Here is a 21,226-nt window from a genome sequence, read left to right as displayed (position 1 = left end):
TTGAGAGGGTTCCTGTGAAGTTTCCAGGAAGGATTCTTTCCCAAGTTGTGGAAAGGGTGCATTTCATCACTGAAAGAGGGAGCCCCCTCCCTCACAACACCCTATGCCCCAGCTCAACTACACAGCTTGATTTTCCCCAAACACAGCACCATTCTTTGCACTAGGCCTTCCTACAGGCTCTTTCCTTTTTATCTAACCCCTCAGGGACAGGGGCTGTGTCTCATTTGTCTTTATAATACCAGCATGCAACACTCTGCCTGACACATATTAGACACTCAGTAAAACACATGGAATCAATGGCTTGCTTATTGGCTGACTGGTATACAGTCTGTCTCTTCTGCATCCTCTGCCTTAGCTCCCTCCCCACACCACAACTCAAACACAAGCTCCATAAGAACTGTGAATCTGGCTACTTCATTTATAAGACTGAGTCTTCAGTGCCCAGATAACAGCCTGGCACATTGTAAGTGTTCAGTAAATCTTTGTTGAATCAGTCAATGACTGAAGAATCCCTACAACCTCACCCAGCAAGATTTGGACTGGGTTTCCAATGCTGGGTCCCACGTTAGACGTGTGTTCCTTGTGTTTCAAGCAACATGTGGATATTTCTACCATAGCACCTACAGCACTTTGGTTTGTTGTTGTCTTGAGAACAAAAACAAAGGTTTTTTTTTTTTTTTTCCTGTATTCCTTATGGCACATAAAGGGTATTCAATACATGTTTACAGAATGAGTAAATGAATGATTTAAAGCGTATTTATGACTTTTTGGAAGTCACTCACTCTGCACACCCAGTGCAGACATTGAGGGTTAAGATTTTATTGTTCTCGGCCGGGCGCAGAGCCTCACACCTGTAATCCCAGCACTTTGGGAGACCGAGGCAGGTGGATCACTTGAGGTCAGGAGTTTGGACCAGCCTGGCCAACATGGTGAAACCTGATCTCTACTAAAAATACAAAAATTAGCCAGGCATGGTAGTGCACACCTGTAATCCCAGCTACTCGGGAGGCTGAGGCAGGAGAATCATTTGAACCAGGAGGGAGAGGTTGCAGTAAGCCAAGATCATGCCAGTGTACTCCAGCCTGGGCCACAGAGTGAGACTCCATCTAAAAAAAAAAAAAAAAGGATTTTGTTGTTCTCTACCTGTGTCTGAGATGGTGAGACCACAAGGCAGGGCACTGTGAGCAAGGATCCAGATTTGGACACTCAGGGAGTTCCTGAACTTTAACTCTGGGAGGGGAGTGTAAGAACACTGGGTTCCTCTCTGTTGTTGGCAGAGTTGAGGTAAAAAGAGAACTAATGCACCCATTAAAAACTCTATCCTGACCCCCAAAATGGAACTCGTCCATTTTATTTTTTACACCAAGCTCTAGCACATACCAACAATTAAAAGGTATTACAGTGTGGGGAAATCTGGGGATGCCCAGCCCTACCTACAAAAGCACGCTGTCATCAGCCCAGAGGGCCATGTTACCATCCTGGGAGGTTCTCCTGGGCAGCAGCCAGCATGTTGCCTGGCAATGGCTCCACAGAGACGATGCCCACCTGCGTCCTCAGGCTTGTTTAGTCCTTGCCAGCCCCTTTATGGATAACCTTCCTTTCAAAGACCTGGCATACACTCGCAAATACTTACCTCCCAGACAGAGGGAGGATCCCAGACAGTCAGTGTGGGAGTGGAGGAGGTACTGAAAAGAAAGCTAGGTCGGGCACGGTGTTTCAGCCCTGTAATCCCAGCACTTTGGGAGGCTGGGAGGGAGGATTTGCTGGAGGCCAGGAGTTCAAGACCAGCCTGGGCAAGATAGTGAGACCCTCCATCTCTACAAGAAATGAAAAAAAAAAAAAACAAAAACATAGCTGGGCATCATGGCTCACACCTGTAATCCCAGCACTTTGGGAGGCTGAGGTGGGCGGATCACTTGAGGTCAGGAGTTTGAGACCAGCCTGGGCAATATGGTGAAACCCCATAGATACTAAAAATACAAAAATTAGTGGGGCGTGGTGGCCACCTGTAATCCCAGCTGCTCAGGAGGCTGAGGCATGAGAATCGCTTGAACCTGGGTGGCAGAGGTTGCAGTGAGCTGAGAGCGAGATCGCCCCACTGCACTCCAGCCTTGTTGACAGAGTGAGACTCTGTCTTAAAAAAAAAAAAGAAAAAGGAAAAGAAAGAAGAAAAAGAAAGCTTGCTGCACCTGGACGTAGGTGGGACTAAACAGAAACAGCACAAGATATTCCTTACCAAACCCTCAGGGCCAGGTGAGCTGTGACTGCTGCACCCCAAGCCTGTTTTACTTCCCAAATGCAAGATCCTCTTCTCAGTTTGAGTTTGTGTCTCAAATGAATTCAGTCTTCTCTTACCTTTAGTCCAGGTTCTGCCTGGTACTTGTTTCAAGGAGCATAAATTAGTCACCAAAAGCCTGCAAAAGCAATACAGAACTTTAGAGAAAATTACCTTGCAGACACCAAAAAGAATCATTTCACACATCACAAAACCAGACTTCCTAAAAATCCTCTTTGTTCAGTGATCTCTTCAAAGTTTCAGAAAGTGTCTGCTCCACCCATATTATTTCTCCTCTGAAATATCTCCTAAATATCTTCCTCGTGGCCAGGCATGGTGGCTCACGCCTGTAATCCCAGTACTTTGGGAGGCTGAGGCAGGCAGATCACCTGAGGTCAGGAGTTCGAGACCAGACTGGCCAACATGGTGAAACCCTGTCTCTATTAAAAATACAAAAAATTAGCAAGGCATGGTGGTGCGCATCTGTTATCCCAGCTACTCGGGAGGCTGACACAGGACAATTGCTTGAACCCAGGAGGCAGAGGTTACAGTGAGCCAAGATTGCGCCACTGCACTCCAGCCGGGGTGATAGGAGTGAAACCCACTCCCCATCTCAAATAAATAAATAAACTCTTCCTCCTCATTCCCTCTGTCTGCTACCTCTTAACATTTCCTATTACTCCAGTATTGTAATAAATATTATAAGAAAAGACACTATTGCATACAGGTTGAAAATATTTATTGAGGATATCAGGATCTTTTGCAAATGTCATCTCTTTGAGTTCTCATTAATTCACCGGAATTGACAGCTGAGGAAAGTGGCTTCCTTGAGAATGGAGGAGCTCAGCTAGAAACCCAAGTCTAGGCTGACATCAAAGCTTCTCTTCCTGTGGGTACTGCCCCCGGCTGCATTCAGCTCTCAAGTTCTAGGTAATTCCTTTTAGGCAGGTGCTTCCTGGACTCTTGCTTCTTCAGTCTCCTGTCCCACATTCCAGCTGCCTTCAGTCCCAAGGGGAGCTATTGTCTCTGTTCCCAAAAATTTCTCTGAGAAATGGCTTCTCACGAACCCTGCCTCTCTATGATGACTTCCAACTCCTCACCTGCTGCACCTGGGTCCCCAACCCTAAGAATCCTAGAAGCTGAGGAGGGTGTTCTCCATCCAGCCCCTGGGATACTCCGCAGGCACATGACGGTCAGATTTATGTTTTAAAAAGTGTCCCGTGGCTGCTGATTGCATTGGAGGTGAGCCAGAGTGACTCGGGAGACTTCACAGAAGACCAGATGAGAGATGATGGTTGGACTAGAGTGATGGGGCTATGGCTTGGCTGTATCCCCACTGAAATCTCATCTCAAATTGTAGCTCCCATAATTCCCTTGTGTTGTGGGAGGGACACAGTGGGAGATAATTGAATCACGGAGGTGGTTTCCCCCATACTGTTCTCCTGCTGGTGAATAAGTCTCACGAGATCTGATGATTTTATAAGAAGAAACCCCGGCCAGGTGCGGTGGCTCATGCCTGTAATCCCAGCACTTTGGGAGGCCGAGGAGGGTGGATCATGAGGTCAGGAGATCGAGACCATCCTGGCTAACACCGTGAAACCCCGTCTCTACTAAAAATACGAAAAATTAGCCAGTTGTGGTGGTGGGCGCCTGTAGTCCCAGCTACTCAGGAGGCTGAGGCAGGAGAATGGCATGAACCTGGGAGGCTGAGCTTAGAGTGAGCTGAGATCATGCCACTGCACTCCAGCCTGGGCAACAGAGTGAGACTCTGTCTCAAAAAAAAAAGAAGAAGAAGAAACCTCTTTTGCTTGGCTTTCACTGTTCTCTTCTCTGCTGCCATGTGAGATGTAACTTTCACCTTCTGCCGTGATTATGAGGCCTCCCCAGCCACGTGGAACTGTGAGTCCATTAAATCTCTTTTTTTTGTAAATTGCTAAGTCTCGAGTATGTCTTATTTGTTTGTTTATTTATTTATTTTTGAGACAGAGTCTCACTGTCACCTAGGCTGGAGTACAGCGGTATGACCTTGGCTCACTGCAACTTGGGTTCAAGTGATTCTCCTGCCTCAGCCTCCCAAGTAGCTGGGATTACAGGTGCCTGCCACCTTGTCCGGCTATTTTTTTTTTTCATTCTAGTAGAGACAGCATTTCATCATGTTCGCCAGGCTGGTCTCGAACTCCTGACTTCAAGTGATCTGTCTGCCTTGGCCTCCCAAAGTGTTGGGATTACAGCCACCACACCTGGCCTTGGGTATGTCTTTATCAGCAGCATGAAAATGGACTAATACAGTAAATTGGTACCGGGAGTGGGACACTGCTGAAAAGATACCCGAAAATGTGGAAGCAACTTTGGAACTGGGTAACAGGCAGAGGTTGGAAGAGTTTGGAGGACTCAGAAGACAGGAAAATGTGGGAAAGTTGGGAATTCCCTATAGACATGTTGAATGGCTTTGACCAAAATGCTGATAATGATATGTACAATGAAATCCAGGCTGAGGTGGTCTCAGATACACATGAGGAACTTGGAAACTGGAGCAAAGGTGGTTCTTGCTATGTTTTAGCAAAGAGACTGGTGGCATTTTGCCCCTGCCCAAGAGATATGCAGAACTTTGAACTTGAGAGAGATGATTTAGGGTATATGTTAGAAGAAATTTCTAAGCAGCAAAGCATTCAAGGGGTGACTTGGGTTCTATTAAAGGCATTCGGTTTTATAAGGGAAGCAGAGAATAAAAGTTTGGAAAATTTGCAGCCTAACAATGCAATAGAGAAGAAAATTCCATTTTCTGAGGAGAAATTCAAGCCATCTGGAGAAATTTGCATAAGTAATAAGGAGCCGAATGTTAATCACCAAGACAATGGGCATGTCAGAGATCTTTGTGGCAGCTTCTTGCCATACAGGCCCAGAGGCCTAGAAGGCAAAAATTGCTTTGTGGGCCGGGCCCAGGGTCCCTCTGCTGTGTGCAGTCTAGGGACTTGGTGCCCTGTGTCCCAGCAACTCCAGCCATGACTAAAAGGGGCCAAGGTACACCTCAGGCCATGGCTTCAGAGGGTGCAAGACCCAAGCCTTGGCAGCTTCCACATGGTATTGAGCCTGCAGGTATACAGAAGTCAAGAATTGAGGTTGGGAACCTCTGCTTAGATTTCAGAGGATGTATGGAAATGCCTGGACGTCCAGGCAGAGGTTTGCTGCAGCAGTGGGGACCTCATGGAGAACCTCTGCTAGGGCAGTGAGGAAAATAAATGTGGGATGGGTGCCCCCCCACACAGAGTCCCCACTGGGGTGCTACCTAGTGGAACTCTGAGAAGAGAGCCACTGTCCTCCAGATCCCAGAATGGTAGATCCACTGACAGCTTGCACTGTGTACCTAGAAAAGCTGCAGACACTCAACACCAGCCTATGAAAGCAGCCAGGAGGGAGGCTGTACCCTGCAAAGCCACAGGGGAGAAGCTGCCCAAGACCATGGGCAACCACCTCTTTCATCAGCATGACCCGTATGTGAGATGTGGAGTCAAATATCATTTTGGAACTTTGAGATTTCACTGCCCTGCTGAATTTCAGACTTGCATGGGGCCTGTAGTCCCTTTGTTTTGGCCAATTTCTCCCATTTGGAATGGCTGTATTTACCCAATGCCTGTACCCCATTGTATCTAGGAAATAACTAACGTACTTTTGATTTTATAGGCTCATAGGCAGAAGGGACTTGCCTTGTCTCAGATGAGACATTAGACTGTGAACTTTTGAGTTAATGCTGAAATGAATTAAGACCTTAGGGGACTGTTGGGAAGGCATGATTCGTTTTGAAATATGAGGACATGAGATTTGGGAGGGGTAAGGAGTGGAATGATATGATTTGGCTGTGTCCCCACCAAAATCTCATCTCAAATTGTAGCTCGCATAATTCCCTTGTGTTGTGGGAGGGACCCAGTGGGAGACAATTGAATCATGGGGGCAGTTTCCGCCATACTGTTCTCATGGTAGTGTATAACTCTCATGAGATCTGATGATTTTATAAGAGGAAACCCCTTTCGCTTGGCTGTCACTCTTCTCTTGTCTGCTGCCATGTGAGACATGCCTTTCACCTTCCGCCATGATTGTGAGGCCTCCCCAGCCACGTGGAACCGTGAATCCATTAAACCTCTTTCTTTTGTAAATTGCTCAGTCTCAGGTATGTCTTTATCAGCAGCATGAAAGTGGCTAAGAGAAAAAGGAAAGATATTACAGATCTATTTTAGAGGTGAAATTGACAGGACTCAGTTTGGGACAAGATGCCAAGGATGAGAGCAAAGAAGAGGACATAAAGTGCCTGGGAGGATGGTACTAAGTCTGGAATGCTGAAGATGAAAGCACATTTACAAAAGAAGATGAAGTTCTAGGTTTGGTGGAGTGGCTCACATCTGTGGTTCTGACACTTTAGGAGGTCAAGGCAGTTCAAGACCAGCCTGGGCAATATAGCAAGATCCTGTCTCTATTTATGAAAAAGAAAAAGAAAGGATTATGTTTTAACTCCCATGTAGCAAACCTACACATGTACACCTCAATCTAAAAATGTTTTTAAAGACAAAAAATAACAAATGCTGGTGTAGACGTGGAGAAATGGAGCCCTTATACACTCTAGGTGAGTATATACACGAATCTAGCCATTATGGAAAACAGTATGGAGGTGCCTCAAAAAATTAAAAGTAGAAGTGGCATATGACCCAGAAATCTCACTGCTGGGTATGTATCCAAAGAAAATGAATATGTCAAAGGGAAATATGCACTCCCATGTTGACTGCAGCATTATTTATAATAGCCAAGACACAGAATCATATATATAATAGCCAAGACACAGAGCTCTTGGGGCTTGAGTGAACACTGGCAGTAGCCAAGTAGTACTCACTGTGGGCCTGGGGTGGTGGTGGCCACAGGGAGAGGTTCCTTCTGCTTGAGGAAAGGAGAGAGAAGAGTGGAAGGACTTTGTCTTGTGGCATGGGTGCCAGGTCAGCAGCAGTAGAATAGAGCACCAGATAGATTCCTAAGTTTTCCAACCCCAGGCCCTGACTTCCAGATGGGATGATATCTCTGGATATACTTGGAAACAGGGGGAATGAACTTCCCTGAAAGGAAGACTGTAAGCCTGACTGGATTCACGACCTGCTGACAGTAGAGCCTGTGGGCTGTGAGGAAACAACAATGGTAACCAGGCAGCAGTTCCCACAGGCCTTGGGTGAGACCCAGTGTTGTGCTAGCTTTGGGTCTGACCCAGTGCAGTCCCAGTGGTGGTGGCCACAGGGGTTCATATGTCACCCCTCCCCAAGGTCTAGTCAGCTCAGCATAGAGAGACTTTTGTTTCCCGTTTTAGTTAATCTATAATCTATAGAAACAATGTTTATTACTGGCTTGCTCTCAATAAGTATGTGAGTAAAACTCTGTTCGTGGCTCTCAGCTCTGAAGGCTGTCAGCCCCCTGATTCCCACTCCGCCAGGAGTGAGTGACATGACATATTTAAAGAGCTGAAAAGCAACGACAGCAACAACTACCACAACAAACCCGCTTTTATCCTAGAATAGTATATCCAGTGAAAAAATCCTTCAAACATGAAGGAGAAATAAAGACTTTCTCAAACAAACAAAAGCTGAGGAACTTCATCAACAATAGACCTGTCCTACAAGAAATGCTAAAGGGAGTTCTTCAATCTGAAAGAAAAGGACATTAATGAGCAATAAGAAATCATCTGAAGGTTAAAAAAAACACCTCATTGGTAATAGTAAGTGCACACATAAACACAGAATATGGTAACACTGTAATTGTTGTGTGTAAACTACTCATACCTTGAGTAGAAAGACTAAAAGATGAGGGCAGGGCACAGTGGCTCACGCCTGTAATCCCAGCACTTTGGGAGGCCAAGGCAGGTGGATCACGAGGTCAGGAGTTCGAGACCAGCCTGGCCAAGATGGTGAAACCCTGTCTCTACCAAAAATACAAAAATTAGCTGGGCGTGGAGGCACACGCCTGTAATCCCAGTTACTCAGGAGGCTGAGGTAGGAGAATCGCTTGAACCCAGGAGGCGGAGGTTGCAGTGAGCCAAGATCACGCCATTGCACTCCAGCCTGGGTGACAGGGGAAGACTCCATCTCAAAAAAAAAAAAAAAAAAAGACTAAAAGATGAACCTATCAAAAAATAACAACAGTTTTTCAAGACATAGACAATATAATAAGATAAAAACAGAGAAAACAAAATGTTAAAAAGTGGGGAGATGAAGGTAAAGTGTAGAATTTTTATTAGTTTTCTCTTTGCTTATTTGTTTTTACAGTGTTATGTTTTCATCAGTTTAAAATAGTAAATTATAAGATGATATTTGCAAGCCTTGTGGTAACTTCAAATAAAAAAACCTAAAACAGATACAGAAAAAATAAAAAGCAAGAAATTAAAACATACCAGCAGAGAAAATCACCTTCACAAGAAGGAAGGAAGGAAGGAGGGAAGGAGGGAGGGAGGGAGGGGAGGGGAGGAAGGAAGGAAGGTAGGTAGGTAGGAACGACTACAAAACCACCAGGAAACAAGTATCAAAATTGAAGTAGTTAAGTGCTTACTTTTCAGTAATAATATTGAATATAAATGGACTAAACTCTCCAATCAAAAGACACAGTGGCAGAATAGATTAAAAAAAAAAAAAAAAAGGCCCAACAACCTGTTGCCTACAAGAAACACACTTCACCTATAAAGACACACATAGATTGAAAATAAAGGGATTGGGAAAGGATACTTTATGCAAATGGAAGGCAAAAAAGAGCCAAAGTAACTATACTACATCATACCAAATAGATTTCAAGACAAAAACTATAAAAAATACAAAGAAGATCATTATATAATGAAAAAGGGTCCACTCATCAAGAGACTATAACAATTACAAATATATATGCATCCAATACTAGAGCACCCAGATATATAAAGCAAGGAGGGAGGGGAGGAGAGGAGAGAGGAGGGGAGGGGAGGGGAGGGAAGGGAAGGGAAGGGAAGCTACAGGTCAATATTCTTGATAAACGTTGATGCAAAAATCCTCAACATACTAGCAAGCAAATTCACCAATACATTAAAAAAGATCATTTATCATGACCAAGTGGGATTTATCCCAGGGATACAAGGATGGCTCAGTGTATGCAAAGCAATCAATGTAATACATCATATCAACAAAATAAAGGACAGAAATGATATGACTACTTCACTAGATGCTGGAAAAACATTTGATAATATTCAACATCTTGGCCAGGCACAGTGAGTGTCTTATGCCTGTAATCCCAGCACGTTGGGGGGCCAAGGTGAGAGAATCAGTTGAGGCCAACAGTTTGAAACCAGTCTGGTCAATATAGCAAGACTCCACCTCCACTAAAAATAAAAAATTAATCAAGTGTGGTGGCATGCCCCTGTAGTCCCAGCTACTCAGGAGGCTGAGATGGGAAAATCAATGTATTTTGTGATGAAAAGAAACTCTCAAAAAACTGCATATAGACAGAACATACTTCAACATAATAAAAACCATATATAACAGACCCACAGCTAATATCATACTCAATGGAGAAAAACTGAAAGCCTTTCCTCTAAGACCTGGAACAAGAGAAGGATACCCACTTTCACCGCTGTTATTCAGCAAGTACTGGGGAAGTCCTAGCTAGAGAAATTAGAGAAGAGAAAGAAATCAAGAAGAGAAAGAAACAAAGGGCATTCAAATTGGAAAGAAAGAAGTCAAATTATTCTTGTCTGCAGATGATATGATCTTATATTTCAAAAATCTAATGACCTGCTCCCCAAAAAAAACTATTAGAACTGAAAAACAAATTCAGTAAAATTGGAGGATACAAAATAAACATATAAAAATCAGTAGCATTTCTATATGCCAACAGCAAAAAATCTGAAAAATCAAGAAAGTAATCCTATTTACAGTAGCTGCAAATAAAATAAAATACCTAGGAATGAACTTAACCAAAAAGGTGAAAGACCTCTATAATGAAAACAATAAAATACTGATGAAAGAAATTGAAGAGGACACCAATAAATAGAAGAATATTCCATGTTTATGGATTGGAAAAATCAATATTTTTTAAATGTCCATACTACCCAAAGCAATCTACAGATTCAACGCAATCCCTATTAAATACCAATGACATTCTTCACAGAAATAGAAAAAATAATCCTAAAATTTATATGAAGCCACAAAAGACCCAGAATAGCCAAAGCTATCATGAGCAAAAAGAACACAACTGGAGGAATCACATTACCTGACTTCAAATTATACTACAGAGCTATAGCAATCGAACAGCATGGTACTGGCATAAAAACAGATGCATAGACCACTAGAACAGAATAGAGAACCCAGAAACAAATCCACACAGTACAGTGGACTCGTTACAACAATGGTGTCAAGAACATACATTGGGGAAAGGATGGTCTCTTCAATAAATGGTGCTAGGAAAACTGGATATCCATATGCAAAAGAATGAAACTAGACTTCTCTCTAACCATATACAAAAATCAAATCAAAATGGATTAAACACTTAAAATTAAGACCTCAAACTATGAAATTACTACAAGAAAATATTGGGAGAACTCTTCAGGACATTGGTCTGGGCAAAGATTTCCTGAGTAATACCTCAAAAGCACAGGCAAGCAAAGCAAAAATGGACAAATGGGATCACATTAAATTAAAAAGCTCCTGCACCCCAAAGGAAAAAAATCAACAAAGTGAAAGGACAGCCCACAGAAGGGGAGAAATTATCTGCAAACTATCTATCTGACAAGGGATTAATAAGCAAAACATAGGGCAGGCGAAGTAGCTCATGCCTGTAATCCCAGCACTTTAGGAGGCTGAGGTGGGTGGATCACCTGAGGTCAGGAGTTTGAGACCAGCCTGGCCACCATGGTGAAACTCCGTCTGTACTAAAAATACAAAAATTAGCTGGGTATGGTGGTGCGTGCCTGCTGTCACCCAAGCTGCAGTGCAGTGGCGTGGTCTAAGCTCACTGCAACCTCTGCCTCCCGGGTTCACGCGATTTTCCTGCCTCACCCTCCTGAGTAGCTGAGATTACAGGTGAACGCCACCATGCCCAACTAATTTTTGTATTTTCAGTAGAGACAAGGTTTCACCATGTTGGTCAGGCTGGTCTTGAACTCCTGACCTCAGGTGATCCGCCTGCCTCAGCCTCCCAAAGTGCTGGGATTACAGGCGTGAGCCACCACCCCCGACCCTCATTTCTTTTAATAGATATGAATTTAAAAATGTATGCTTTAGTATTCACACATGTCCGATGCAACGTATTTAACCAGTCATCTCCAGAAACGTTGTTCCAATTTAGACGTTCACCAAATTGGCCTGAGTGCTTTTTTCTTCCAATGCATTACGCACTTATAATTTAGAACAAGTGACCAAAACGCTTAAGAGCCCATCACGCAAATTGTTATCTGCTGGAAATCTACCTTAGGCTGTGGACGCTGGCGGCCGAAATCTGATCCGGGGTTGCCAAGACAACCTCAGAGCCCAGGGCGCTGCCAAGAGCCCTGCCGAGTGCAGCTCGAGCGCCGACGTCGCCAATGTGACGCACAGTGATGACGCAGCACGCAAGTTCGTCAGAATGGTCCTCCGGGGGCTAGGTCGCTGCGTCCCTGACTTCCAGGCGCTTTCCTCTTGGAAGTGGCGACTGCTGCGGGGCTGAGCGCTGGTCTCACGCGGCTCGGCAGCCAGGTTGGCGGCGCGATGAGGCGCAGCAAGGCCGACGTGGAGCGGTACATCGCCTCGGTGCAGGGCTCCGCCCCGTCGCCTAGAACGGTGAGTGGCTCTCGAAAAGACCGACGGCCTCGACCTGGCCGGGCGGCGGCCTGGCGCGGCTCAGGCGTCATGGCTCCCGACGGGCGCTACTCCCTGGCGCGCTCTGTTGAGGCGCCGGCCGGCTAGCGCAGTCCTGTGGGCGGCGTGGCGCTTGCAAGCGCAGGGAGAGTCCTTGGGGGACCGCGGTGGACGGGAGACCGTTGGCGCCGGCGCTTCCTCTTTCTCCCGGCTTGTTCCCGACGGTGCTGGCTCCCGACGGTGCTGGCTCCCCACGGTGCTGGCTCCCGACGGTGCAGGCTCCCGACGGTGCAGGCTCCCGACGGTGCTGGCTCCCGACGGTGCAGGCTCCCGACGGTGCAGGCTCCCGACGGTGCAGGCTCCCGACGGTGCTGGCTCCCGACGGTGCTGGCTCCCGACGGTGCTCGCTCCCGACGATGCTCGCTCGTGGGCCCGCCCTGGCCCAGGCTTTCTGGCCGATGGCGCGCCGCGTAGTACCGGCGCGGCCTAGTTCTCGGGGGCTTGGGCACCCGGGTGCTATATCGGCGGGTTTCTTCCCATCTCCTGGACATTTACTTTATATGCTGCGGCGGAGGTCGTACCTCTTTGGCCTGGAGGAACCCAGTGGGGACTGACGCAGCTCCCGGGTGAGCTTTGGCGGCTGTGCTTTTGCCCTTAAAAATATTCTTCGTCTGTAATCCGAGCACTTTGTGAGGCCGAGAGACCAGCCTGATCAATATGGTGAAAATCCGTCTGTATTAAAAATACAAAAATGAGCCGGGCGTGGTGGCAGGCACCTGTAGTCCCACCTACTCGGTAGGCTGAGACAGGAGAATTTCTTGAACCATGGAGGCAGAGGTTGTGGTGAGCAGAGATTGCGCCACTGCACTCCAGCCTGTGTGACAGAGCAAGACTACGTCTCCAAAAAAAAAAAAAAGGAAAAAAAATAATTCTTTCTCTAGTTTTTCTTTTTCCAGATGGCTTCTGTTTAGTTTTTCTATGTTCTGTTAAGTTGGTTTCTTATTCTGCAGCTGATTCCTACTTCTCAAAGGCTACTTGACAGCTCTTATTTTTATTTTTATTTTTTTAGAATAGGGTCTTGCTGTGTTGCCCAGGCTGGCATCAAATTTTTAGGCATAAATGATCCTCCTACCTCTGTTTCCTGAGTACTTAGGACTACAGGCAGGCACCTTTGACAGCTGTTAGTTGTTTTTTCTGCCCTTTACATCTATATACTTCTGAGTAACACACATATATACTTTTGTTATTCTTAATTCCCTTTCTCCCGTTTTAGACATTTTCTTTTCTTTTTTTTTTTTTGAGACGGAGTCTCGCTTTATCCCGCAGGCTGGAGTGCAGTGGCGCGATCTCGGCTCACTGCAAACTCTCCCTCCCGGGTTCACGCCATTCTCCTGTCCCAGCCTGTAGCTGGGATTACAGGCACCCGCCATTATGCCTGGCTAATTTTTGTATTTTTGTGGAGACGGGGTTTCACCATGTTAGCCAGGCTGGTCTCAAATTCCTGACCTCAGGTGATCCGCCCACTTCGGCCTCCCACAGTGCTGGGCTTACAGGCATGAACCACTGCACCCAGCTCTATTTTTTGTTTTGTGATAGGAAATTATAAAACATGGAATTATGCATTTGTCAGGCTTTAAAAAAAACTTTTAAGTGAATGAAAATGGCGTATTTGAACTTAAACTTAGGACAGGTTTTTACTGCTTTTGAAAAAATGTTGGAAAATATTTCTGTATGAAAAGTAAAACAACTTTTAATTTTTTTTTAGATGTCAATGAACGGATTCTATTTTGCAAAGCTGTATTATGAAGCTAAAGAATATGATCTTGCTAAAAAGTAAGTACAAACTGTAACATGTATTCGTTTTTTAAAAATCAATGCCTTTTCTCATTTTCTTCTTTGAAATAGGTAAAAATATGTTCTTAGTAGTTCTTCCTAAGTGTACTCTGGAATAAGGGATTTATCACTCAGACTGATGCTAAGGACCAGCCTAGATTCCATTGAGATTGAAACGGTAATTAGTGTTTTCTGCATGCTGCTGCTTGTTTATACCAAGGGCAAGAAATTGTTTGGCTTAAAACACTTTTTCTAAAAATTGTCTTCTGTTGGAGTAAAAGAGGACCATGCCTATATCTTAATTTGTTTTTGGTTAAATATCTGATACCTTAATCAGATGAAAAATAGCAATGAATAAAAAATTAAACTGTAAGTGTAAGGCGGGAGAATAGCTTGTATAAAAGATCTTTAATTGACACAGTATGTGATGCTCTAAGGCTCTATCCTAGGGGTAAGAAGCTTGGTGATTCTGATTTCCTGACTTGGAGTGGATTAAAGCAGGAAATTAAGAGGGAGGCAGGCTTTTTTTTTTTTTTTTTAAGGCAGTATCTGTCTCTCTTGCTCAGGTTGGAGTGCAGCAGCTGACTCCATCTTTGCTCACTGTAACCTCTGCCTTCTGGGCTCAAGAGATCTTCCCACCTCAGCGCCCCAAGTAGCTGGGGATACAGATGCGCACCACCACACCTGGCTAAGGTTTGCATTTTTTGGTAGAGACAGGTGTCACTATGTTGCCCAGGCTAGTCTTGAACTTCTGAGCACAGCAGTCTGCCTGCCTCGGCCTCCCATAGTGTTGGGACTACAGGTGTGTGTTACTGCTTCTGCTGGGAGGCAGGCTTTTAAAGGCATCCAAAGGAAGATGGAAATGCTGGTAAGAAAGGAAAATGGTGGTACATAAATTATGTAACTAGCAGCACTGTGACTGTTAACTCTTGTACCTTTTTACTGTGAGACTTTAATCCCTTAGTTTAGGTCTGGCCTAATTTCTCTGATTGTAATACTGTCAAGGAACCTAGAGGATATTTACTTATTTTAGTTGTTACTTGATTTGAGAAATGGAAATTTCCTGTATTTGGTACTGTAATTAGTAATTTTTCTTCTGTTCGATTTTAGCTGGATATAGTACTGTTAGAAATTACTTTCTTGCTTAAAGGGTAAATGTATTTCCCTTTGTTTGGGAAATTGTTGCTGTTTAGTATTTTGCATTATGACAACTTTAAAAATGTTTACTATAATCACTTCTAATTTATTTGCAAAACTGTTAGTGCTTTATTAAAATGTGATCAGGAAGAAAAAGCAATTTATATGTTCATTTCTTATGTGTGGATAACACTGGAGAAAAATTTGGTAAATGTGACATTTAATGGTAAAATGAGTATGTGGTCAACTCTATGTACGTGTTTTTAAATATTACCCATTTCTTTCTATGAATACTTTTGAGTTATCGCATAAATATTGGTAGTTTTGAGTAACAATATAAACAAGTTTAGTGGTTGCTTTGGTTTAAGATGTATTCTTCGGTTAGCATTTAAAAGTACAGTTGTAAGTTTAATTTACTTTTGTATTACTTTTAAAAAACAGATACATATGTACTTACATTAATGTGCAAGAGAGGGATCCCAAAGCTCATAGATTTCTGGGTCTTCTTTATGAATTGGAAGAAAACACAGACAAAGCCGTTGGATGTTACAGGGTAAGTTATAGGATCCAAATATAGCCTTTGCATAGCCAAACACATGATGCCCAGAGAAATTTATATAAGTAAGTCAAATATATTTTATGAATATCATAAAACAGGCATTGGTATCGTAGTACAATTACGTGACACAGCTTGGAACAGCTATAGAATTGTTTAACACCTATAAATTGTAAGTCTAACACGGTCAGAAATGGTGTTCTTTTGTGTTTTTTGCATTCAGATGACACAAATATAATTTTTATTTGATTCATTTCCAGAAAATTCCAAGACACTTTTATTTTAACACCTTTGAAGTAACATGTTTTCTCTAGAAGTAGAATTTTTTAAGGGTTGGAGTGATCATTTTTTAACCTTTATATATAAGTATATATACTCCTACATACATACATACAATTTATTTACTAATCTTTAATTTCTTTTCTGATATTAGCGTTCAGTGGAATTAAACCCAACACAAAAAGATCTTGTGTTGAAGATTGCAGAATTGCTTTGTAAAAATGATGTTACTGATGGAAGAGCAAAATACTGGGTTGAAAGAGCAGCTAAACTTTTCCCAGGAAGTCCTGCAGTTTATAAACTAAAGGTAAACAAACAAAACATAAAGGGAGAAAAGACATAACCATTTCTAATATTTGGAGTTTAAATTACTTTTCAATAGCAAACCTTAAGCCCAGGTGTTTGTGTTTCCTTTAAAATTTTTCTTTTAAAAAGTGTATTAAAACCTTTCTGAGCATCTACTGTCTTATTAGGCATAGTTATACTTTATAAGTGACATCTCATTTACCCTTCTGAAATAATTAATATTTTAGGGATTTTACAGTTTAGTAGCTGTAAACTAAGTAGAGCTAAGATTTACATTAAGTTCTGTCTGGTATCCAATTTTTGCTTCTTTAAGTGAAAATTACCTACAGGATGACAATTTAGGGATATTTTAAAGGAGAGTTTTCTAATAACTATTGTCTGAAAGTAGAAGGGATTGTATTTTGAGATAGTAAGGTTTTCAAGCAAAAGATAAAAGGTGGTTTCTCTAGTATATAAGACGTAATTACTAAAAATGGTAGGAAGTTCTTGCTAGTGTGTTGACTGGTCCTGATATTCTTTATAGAGTAAAATATAGTTTACTAAGTAACTGTTCTGGAGAAAATCTACACAAATATGTTTGGCAAACATTTAAAATGTATATTGTAATGTTTTATATATTAATGTATACTTTATTGTGTATGTACAATATTAAATTATAAATGTATATTTGCCTTTAGCCTCCTCCTACCCCCATTATATATGTTTCTGATAGAAATGTAAAAAATTTTAATTTTGAAATAATTATAGATTTTTTTGCACAGGAAGTTGCAAAGATTGTACAGAAAGATCCTATATGCTACTTCATTTTTCCCCAGTGCTTATACAGGTTGAGCATTTAAAATCCGAAATCCTAAATGCTCCAAAATCTGAAATTTTTTGAGCACTGACATGGTGCTCAAAGGAAATGCTCATTAGAAAATTTTGGATTTCAGATTTTCAGATTTGAGATGCTCTACCTGCTAAGTATCCTGCAAATATTCCAAAGTCTGAAAAAATTCAAAATCTGAAATACTTCTGGTCTCAAGCATTTTGGATAAGGGATACTCAACCTGTTTAACCCGACCAAAGCACAATATGAAAATCAGGAATTTTGACATTGGTACAATGTGTATGTATAGTTTTCTTTCATTTTATCACGTGTAGATTCATACCACCACTGCCGTCAAGATACAGAACTACTCTATTACCACAGAGATCTTCCTCATGCTGCCCCTTTTGTAGTCATGCTACTTACTTCTCTTCACTATGCCTGACCTCTGGCAACCATTAATCTGTTCTCCATCTTTATACTTTGGTGATTTCAAAATGTTATGTAAATGTCATCATGAAGTGTGTGACTTTTTTTTTTCTTTTTTCATTTTTTTTGAGACAGAGTCTTGCTCTGTTGCCCAGGTTGGAGTTCACTGGCGCAATCTCAGCTCACTGCCACCTCCACCTCCCAGGTTCAAGCGATTCTCCTGCCTCAGCCTTCCGGGTAGCTGGGACTACAGGCACATGTTACCATGTCCCACTTATTTTTGTATTTTTAGTAGAAACAGGGTTTCACCATGTTGGCCTGGCTGGTCTTGAACTCCTGACCTCACGTGATCTGCCCGCCCCAGCCTCCCAAAGTGCTAGGATTACAGGCGTGAGCCACCGCGCCCGGCCAAGCATGTGACCTTTTGAGGTTGGCTTGTTCAGTCAGCATAATACCATTTGTGATCCATATAAGTTTTGTATATCCATAGTTGGTTCCTTTACTTCTGAGTAGTATTTCATGGTCCACAATTTAACCATCCACTATTTTTTTTTTTTTTTGAGACAGTCTTGCTCTGTCGCCCATGCTGGAGTGCAGTGGTGCTATCTCGGCTCACTGCAACTTCTGCCTCCCGGGTTCTCAGGTGATCCACCCACTTCGGCCTCCCAAAGTGCTGGGATTACGGGTGTGAGCCACTGTGCCCAGCCTTAACCATTCACTTTTGAGGGGCATTTTGGTTATTTCTAGGTTTTGGCTATTGTTCATCTGCTATGAACAGTCATGTACAGATTTTTGAAGCTGAAAAAGCATTGAAAATGCTTCCAAAGATAAAAATTACTGATAAGTTTTTCTCCCCAGTAATAAGCAGCTGGATTTTAAATATTAGTCTAAAACGTGAGGTCTAATTGTGCAGATTTCTTTACTCTCTTAGGAGTTATGCCTCAAACATAATTCCCATATTGGGCGTGGCAATTCAGTTAATCTGGTGTCGGTAGTGTTAAAGAACATATGTAATGATAGGGGGATTCTTTTCTTGCAGTATAACAAGTTAGATACTTTGAAGCATTCTTTAAAGATTTTCTTTAATAACTTGAAGGCACTGTTACACCTTTCCTGTATCAGATTTTTTTTTTTTTTTTTGGAATTGAAATCCATGAGATTTATAACTGTCATGCAGAGTAATTCCATTTCTCCTAACATTTAAGGCTTGCTAAGGTAAACAGTTTCTGACGTTTGTTTAATGAATGAGAGTATTACTGTTGAGAAGGCTTTTTCTCTCAAGTATGAGATAGAACTTTTTAAAAGCACTCATAGTGGTTTTTAAAAAAATTTTTAACATAGAGTCAAAGACTAGGGCTTTTGCAATAGGGAGAGGCCAGGGTATCATCCGTCTCATCCAGAAGAGGAGAAATTGATAAAGGAGAGAGGGGAATGAAATACAGAGTACTAATGGGCGGCTTGGTCTTGAGAGTTGGGGAAAGACGAATTTAAGTAGGTAAGGTAAAATGGAATTTATGTGTGATAGCATCAAGTTTCTCAGTGAAGGATGAATCTAGGTTATAGGTTGAAAGTGAGGGTCAAAGGAAGGTATGGGGAAGCTGAGGAAATAGGAGGAGGTATGAAGTGTCAGGGAGTGGAGAAAGTGAGTCTGTTAGTACTAAAATGATATTTTGTTTTAGGCAGCACCAGTTTGGTGGTTGAGATAATGAAAATGAAATCAGTTAGCTTGGGGTTATGATTTCCCAAATCTAAGCACACAGAAACCAGTTGGGAGGGTTCTTCTGAGGAAAAGAGGGAATTAGTTGAAGGAATCTGTAAGCAAACAGTAATTATGGATATAAGGGATTATAGCATTTTTTGCCTGACAGAAGAAAGTGTGTGTATTTATATGTGTTTACAGGTGTTTAAAACTTGATGATGTTATTGTCTTGAAGGGAACTTGTCATGTGGTGGAGAAGTATATTTCTGAAAGTAAGGGTATGTAGGCCCTCAGTGAGGTGGAAGAATAAGAAGGGTGGTATGGTGGTTTCGGTGGTATGACCAAAATACAGATTTTGAAGACTTGTGTCAGTGGCAAGTGGATGTTTGAGGTTGGAGTGGAGGATAACATCACTGGAGATGAGGTGATTAAGGAACTGAGTAGTCAGCCTGGGCCACATGGCAAGACCCCATCTCTACAGAACGTTAAAAAAAAATTAGCCGGGCATGGTGGTGCATGCCTGTGCTCCTAGCTTCTTGAGAGGCTGATGGAAGAGCATCGCAAATGAGAAGTGAGTGGCCACAAACCCTACTTCCTCTCCTTGTATGTAAGTTCAGAGAGAAAAAGCCATCATGGTAGTGGGGGTTATCCTGAGATGATACTGTCTTCATTTAAGGTCAGGAGGTGATGACAGTACTTTGAGATGATGATGAAGGTAACAGAACAGTGGGAGGAGAGGGGATGCAGGATTGAGTCAGATTTAAGGAGATACAGAGCAAGCAGTTTGAAGATAAAGACCTTGTTGCTGAGGATTGACTGGGGAGGTCTAGGCTTCTGGTGGTGACTCAGTTGGACAGGGATGTGTGGCAATAGTCGTGGTAGTCTCTGAAGAGAGTGTGAGCTACTGCAGTAATCACAGATGCTTTTCTTCACATACAGTTCTTGAGGCTTAGTTTCTGGGTTGTAAGCAACTCTCAGAAGGGACGAATAAGGTATATAGGATGGTGTTTTTGGTGGCATCATCGTAAAACTAGACATAGTGGAATGGTGCTCTTTGGGAGCATGACTTGTTTAAAATTGCACAAGTGTTAATCTAATAATTTTTCTTTTTCCCCTCTAAATAGGAACAGCTTCTAGATTGTGAAGGTGAAGATGGATGGAATAAACTTTTTGACTTGATTCAGTCAGAACTTTATGTAAGACCTGATGATGTCCATGTGAATATCCGGCTAGTGGAGTTGTATCGCTCAAATAAAAGATTGAAGGATGCTGTGGCCCACTGCCATGAGGCAGGGAGGAACACAGCTTTGCGTTCAAGTTTAGAATGGAATTCGTGTGTTGTACAGACCCTTAAGGTAGATAAAAGCTATTGGGTCTTTACATTTCTATGTAGGCAATTAGCATACATCTTTTTGTACTAAAGCAGCAGTGCCCTGCTGGACTTAAATTTCTTTTATTTATGTAGAACAGTTATAAAATGAAATTTTTACCAGGGGATCAGTTAAATTTATAATGGGAAGATTGGGGAGATAACTATGATAAGTGTATATATTTTTGGTGTTTTCATTTTAAGGTTGATGTAAAAATCAATATAGTTTTACAAACGTGGTTGGAGTGAGAAAAGGAATTTGTAGGCATAAAATGGTTAATTTCTTAACATTTGATTAAGTTTTGTAACTTACTGTTAATTCCACAAAATAGGAATATCTGGAGTCTTTACAGTGTTTGGAGTCTGATAAAAGTGACTGGCGAGCAACCAATACAGACTTACTGCTGGCCTATGCTAATCTTATGCTTCTTACGCTTTCCACTAGAGACGTGCAGGAAAGTAGAGAATTACTGGAAAGGTACGTTGACTTTGAGGAGAATGTTTTAGTATAAATTGCAGTTTTTCTTTTTGCAGTAAGTTCATTGCTGTAAACTTCTTTACTGAATCATTATTTCTATAATGTACCTAAGAGTTATAGTTAATACAGTGAACCACTAGGAGGCAATCTTATTTTTCTTCTTTTATGGGGAAGTTCTAATTGGTTTTATGTGACTTTCCTTTTTAGAGAACTCTTATAGTTCAAGCTTGATTAAAATT

The 21,226-nt window shown here is 42.3% G+C and overlaps 1 protein-coding gene and 1 long non-coding RNA gene across 5 annotated transcripts in view; one reads left to right on the top strand and one right to left on the bottom strand.

Moving 5' to 3' along the window:
- LOC129030888 (uncharacterized) overlaps positions 1–11,914 on the bottom strand; it is a 31,911-nt gene extending 19,997 nt beyond the window's left edge. The window contains exons 1-2 of one of the 2 annotated variants that reach the window (XR_008500793.2): positions 11,727–11,914; positions 2,356–2,414 (exon numbers count right to left, since the gene is read on the bottom strand). This is a non-coding gene — a long non-coding RNA (uncharacterized LOC129030888). The remainder of the gene's footprint in view (positions 1–2,355; positions 2,415–11,726) is intronic. The other variant, XR_008500792.2, reaches the window with a different exon arrangement.
- LOC129030866 (E3 SUMO-protein ligase RanBP2-like) overlaps positions 11,882–21,226 on the top strand; it is a 40,078-nt gene continuing 30,733 nt past the window's right edge. For 2 of the 3 annotated variants that reach the window (XM_054476656.2, XM_054476657.2), the window contains exons 1-6: positions 11,921–12,075; positions 13,859–13,926; positions 15,505–15,616; positions 16,053–16,205; positions 20,265–20,495; positions 20,842–20,987. In XM_054476656.2, the coding sequence (XP_054332631.1) occupies positions 12,004–12,075; positions 13,859–13,926; positions 15,505–15,616; positions 16,053–16,205; positions 20,265–20,495; positions 20,842–20,987 (782 nt within the window). In that variant the 5' untranslated portion in view covers positions 11,921–12,003. Of the gene's footprint in view, positions 12,076–13,858; positions 13,927–15,504; positions 15,617–16,052; positions 16,206–20,264; positions 20,496–20,841; positions 20,988–21,226 lie in introns of all 3 variants that reach the window. The other variant, XM_054476655.2, reaches the window with a different exon arrangement.

The sequence above is a fragment of the Pongo pygmaeus genome, chromosome 12 (genome assembly GCF_028885625.2).
Source record: "Pongo pygmaeus isolate AG05252 chromosome 12, NHGRI_mPonPyg2-v2.0_pri, whole genome shotgun sequence".
In the NCBI taxonomy this organism is placed as follows: Eukaryota; Metazoa; Chordata; class Mammalia; order Primates; family Hominidae; genus Pongo; species Pongo pygmaeus.
This window is presented reverse-complemented; position numbering and strand designations above follow the sequence as displayed.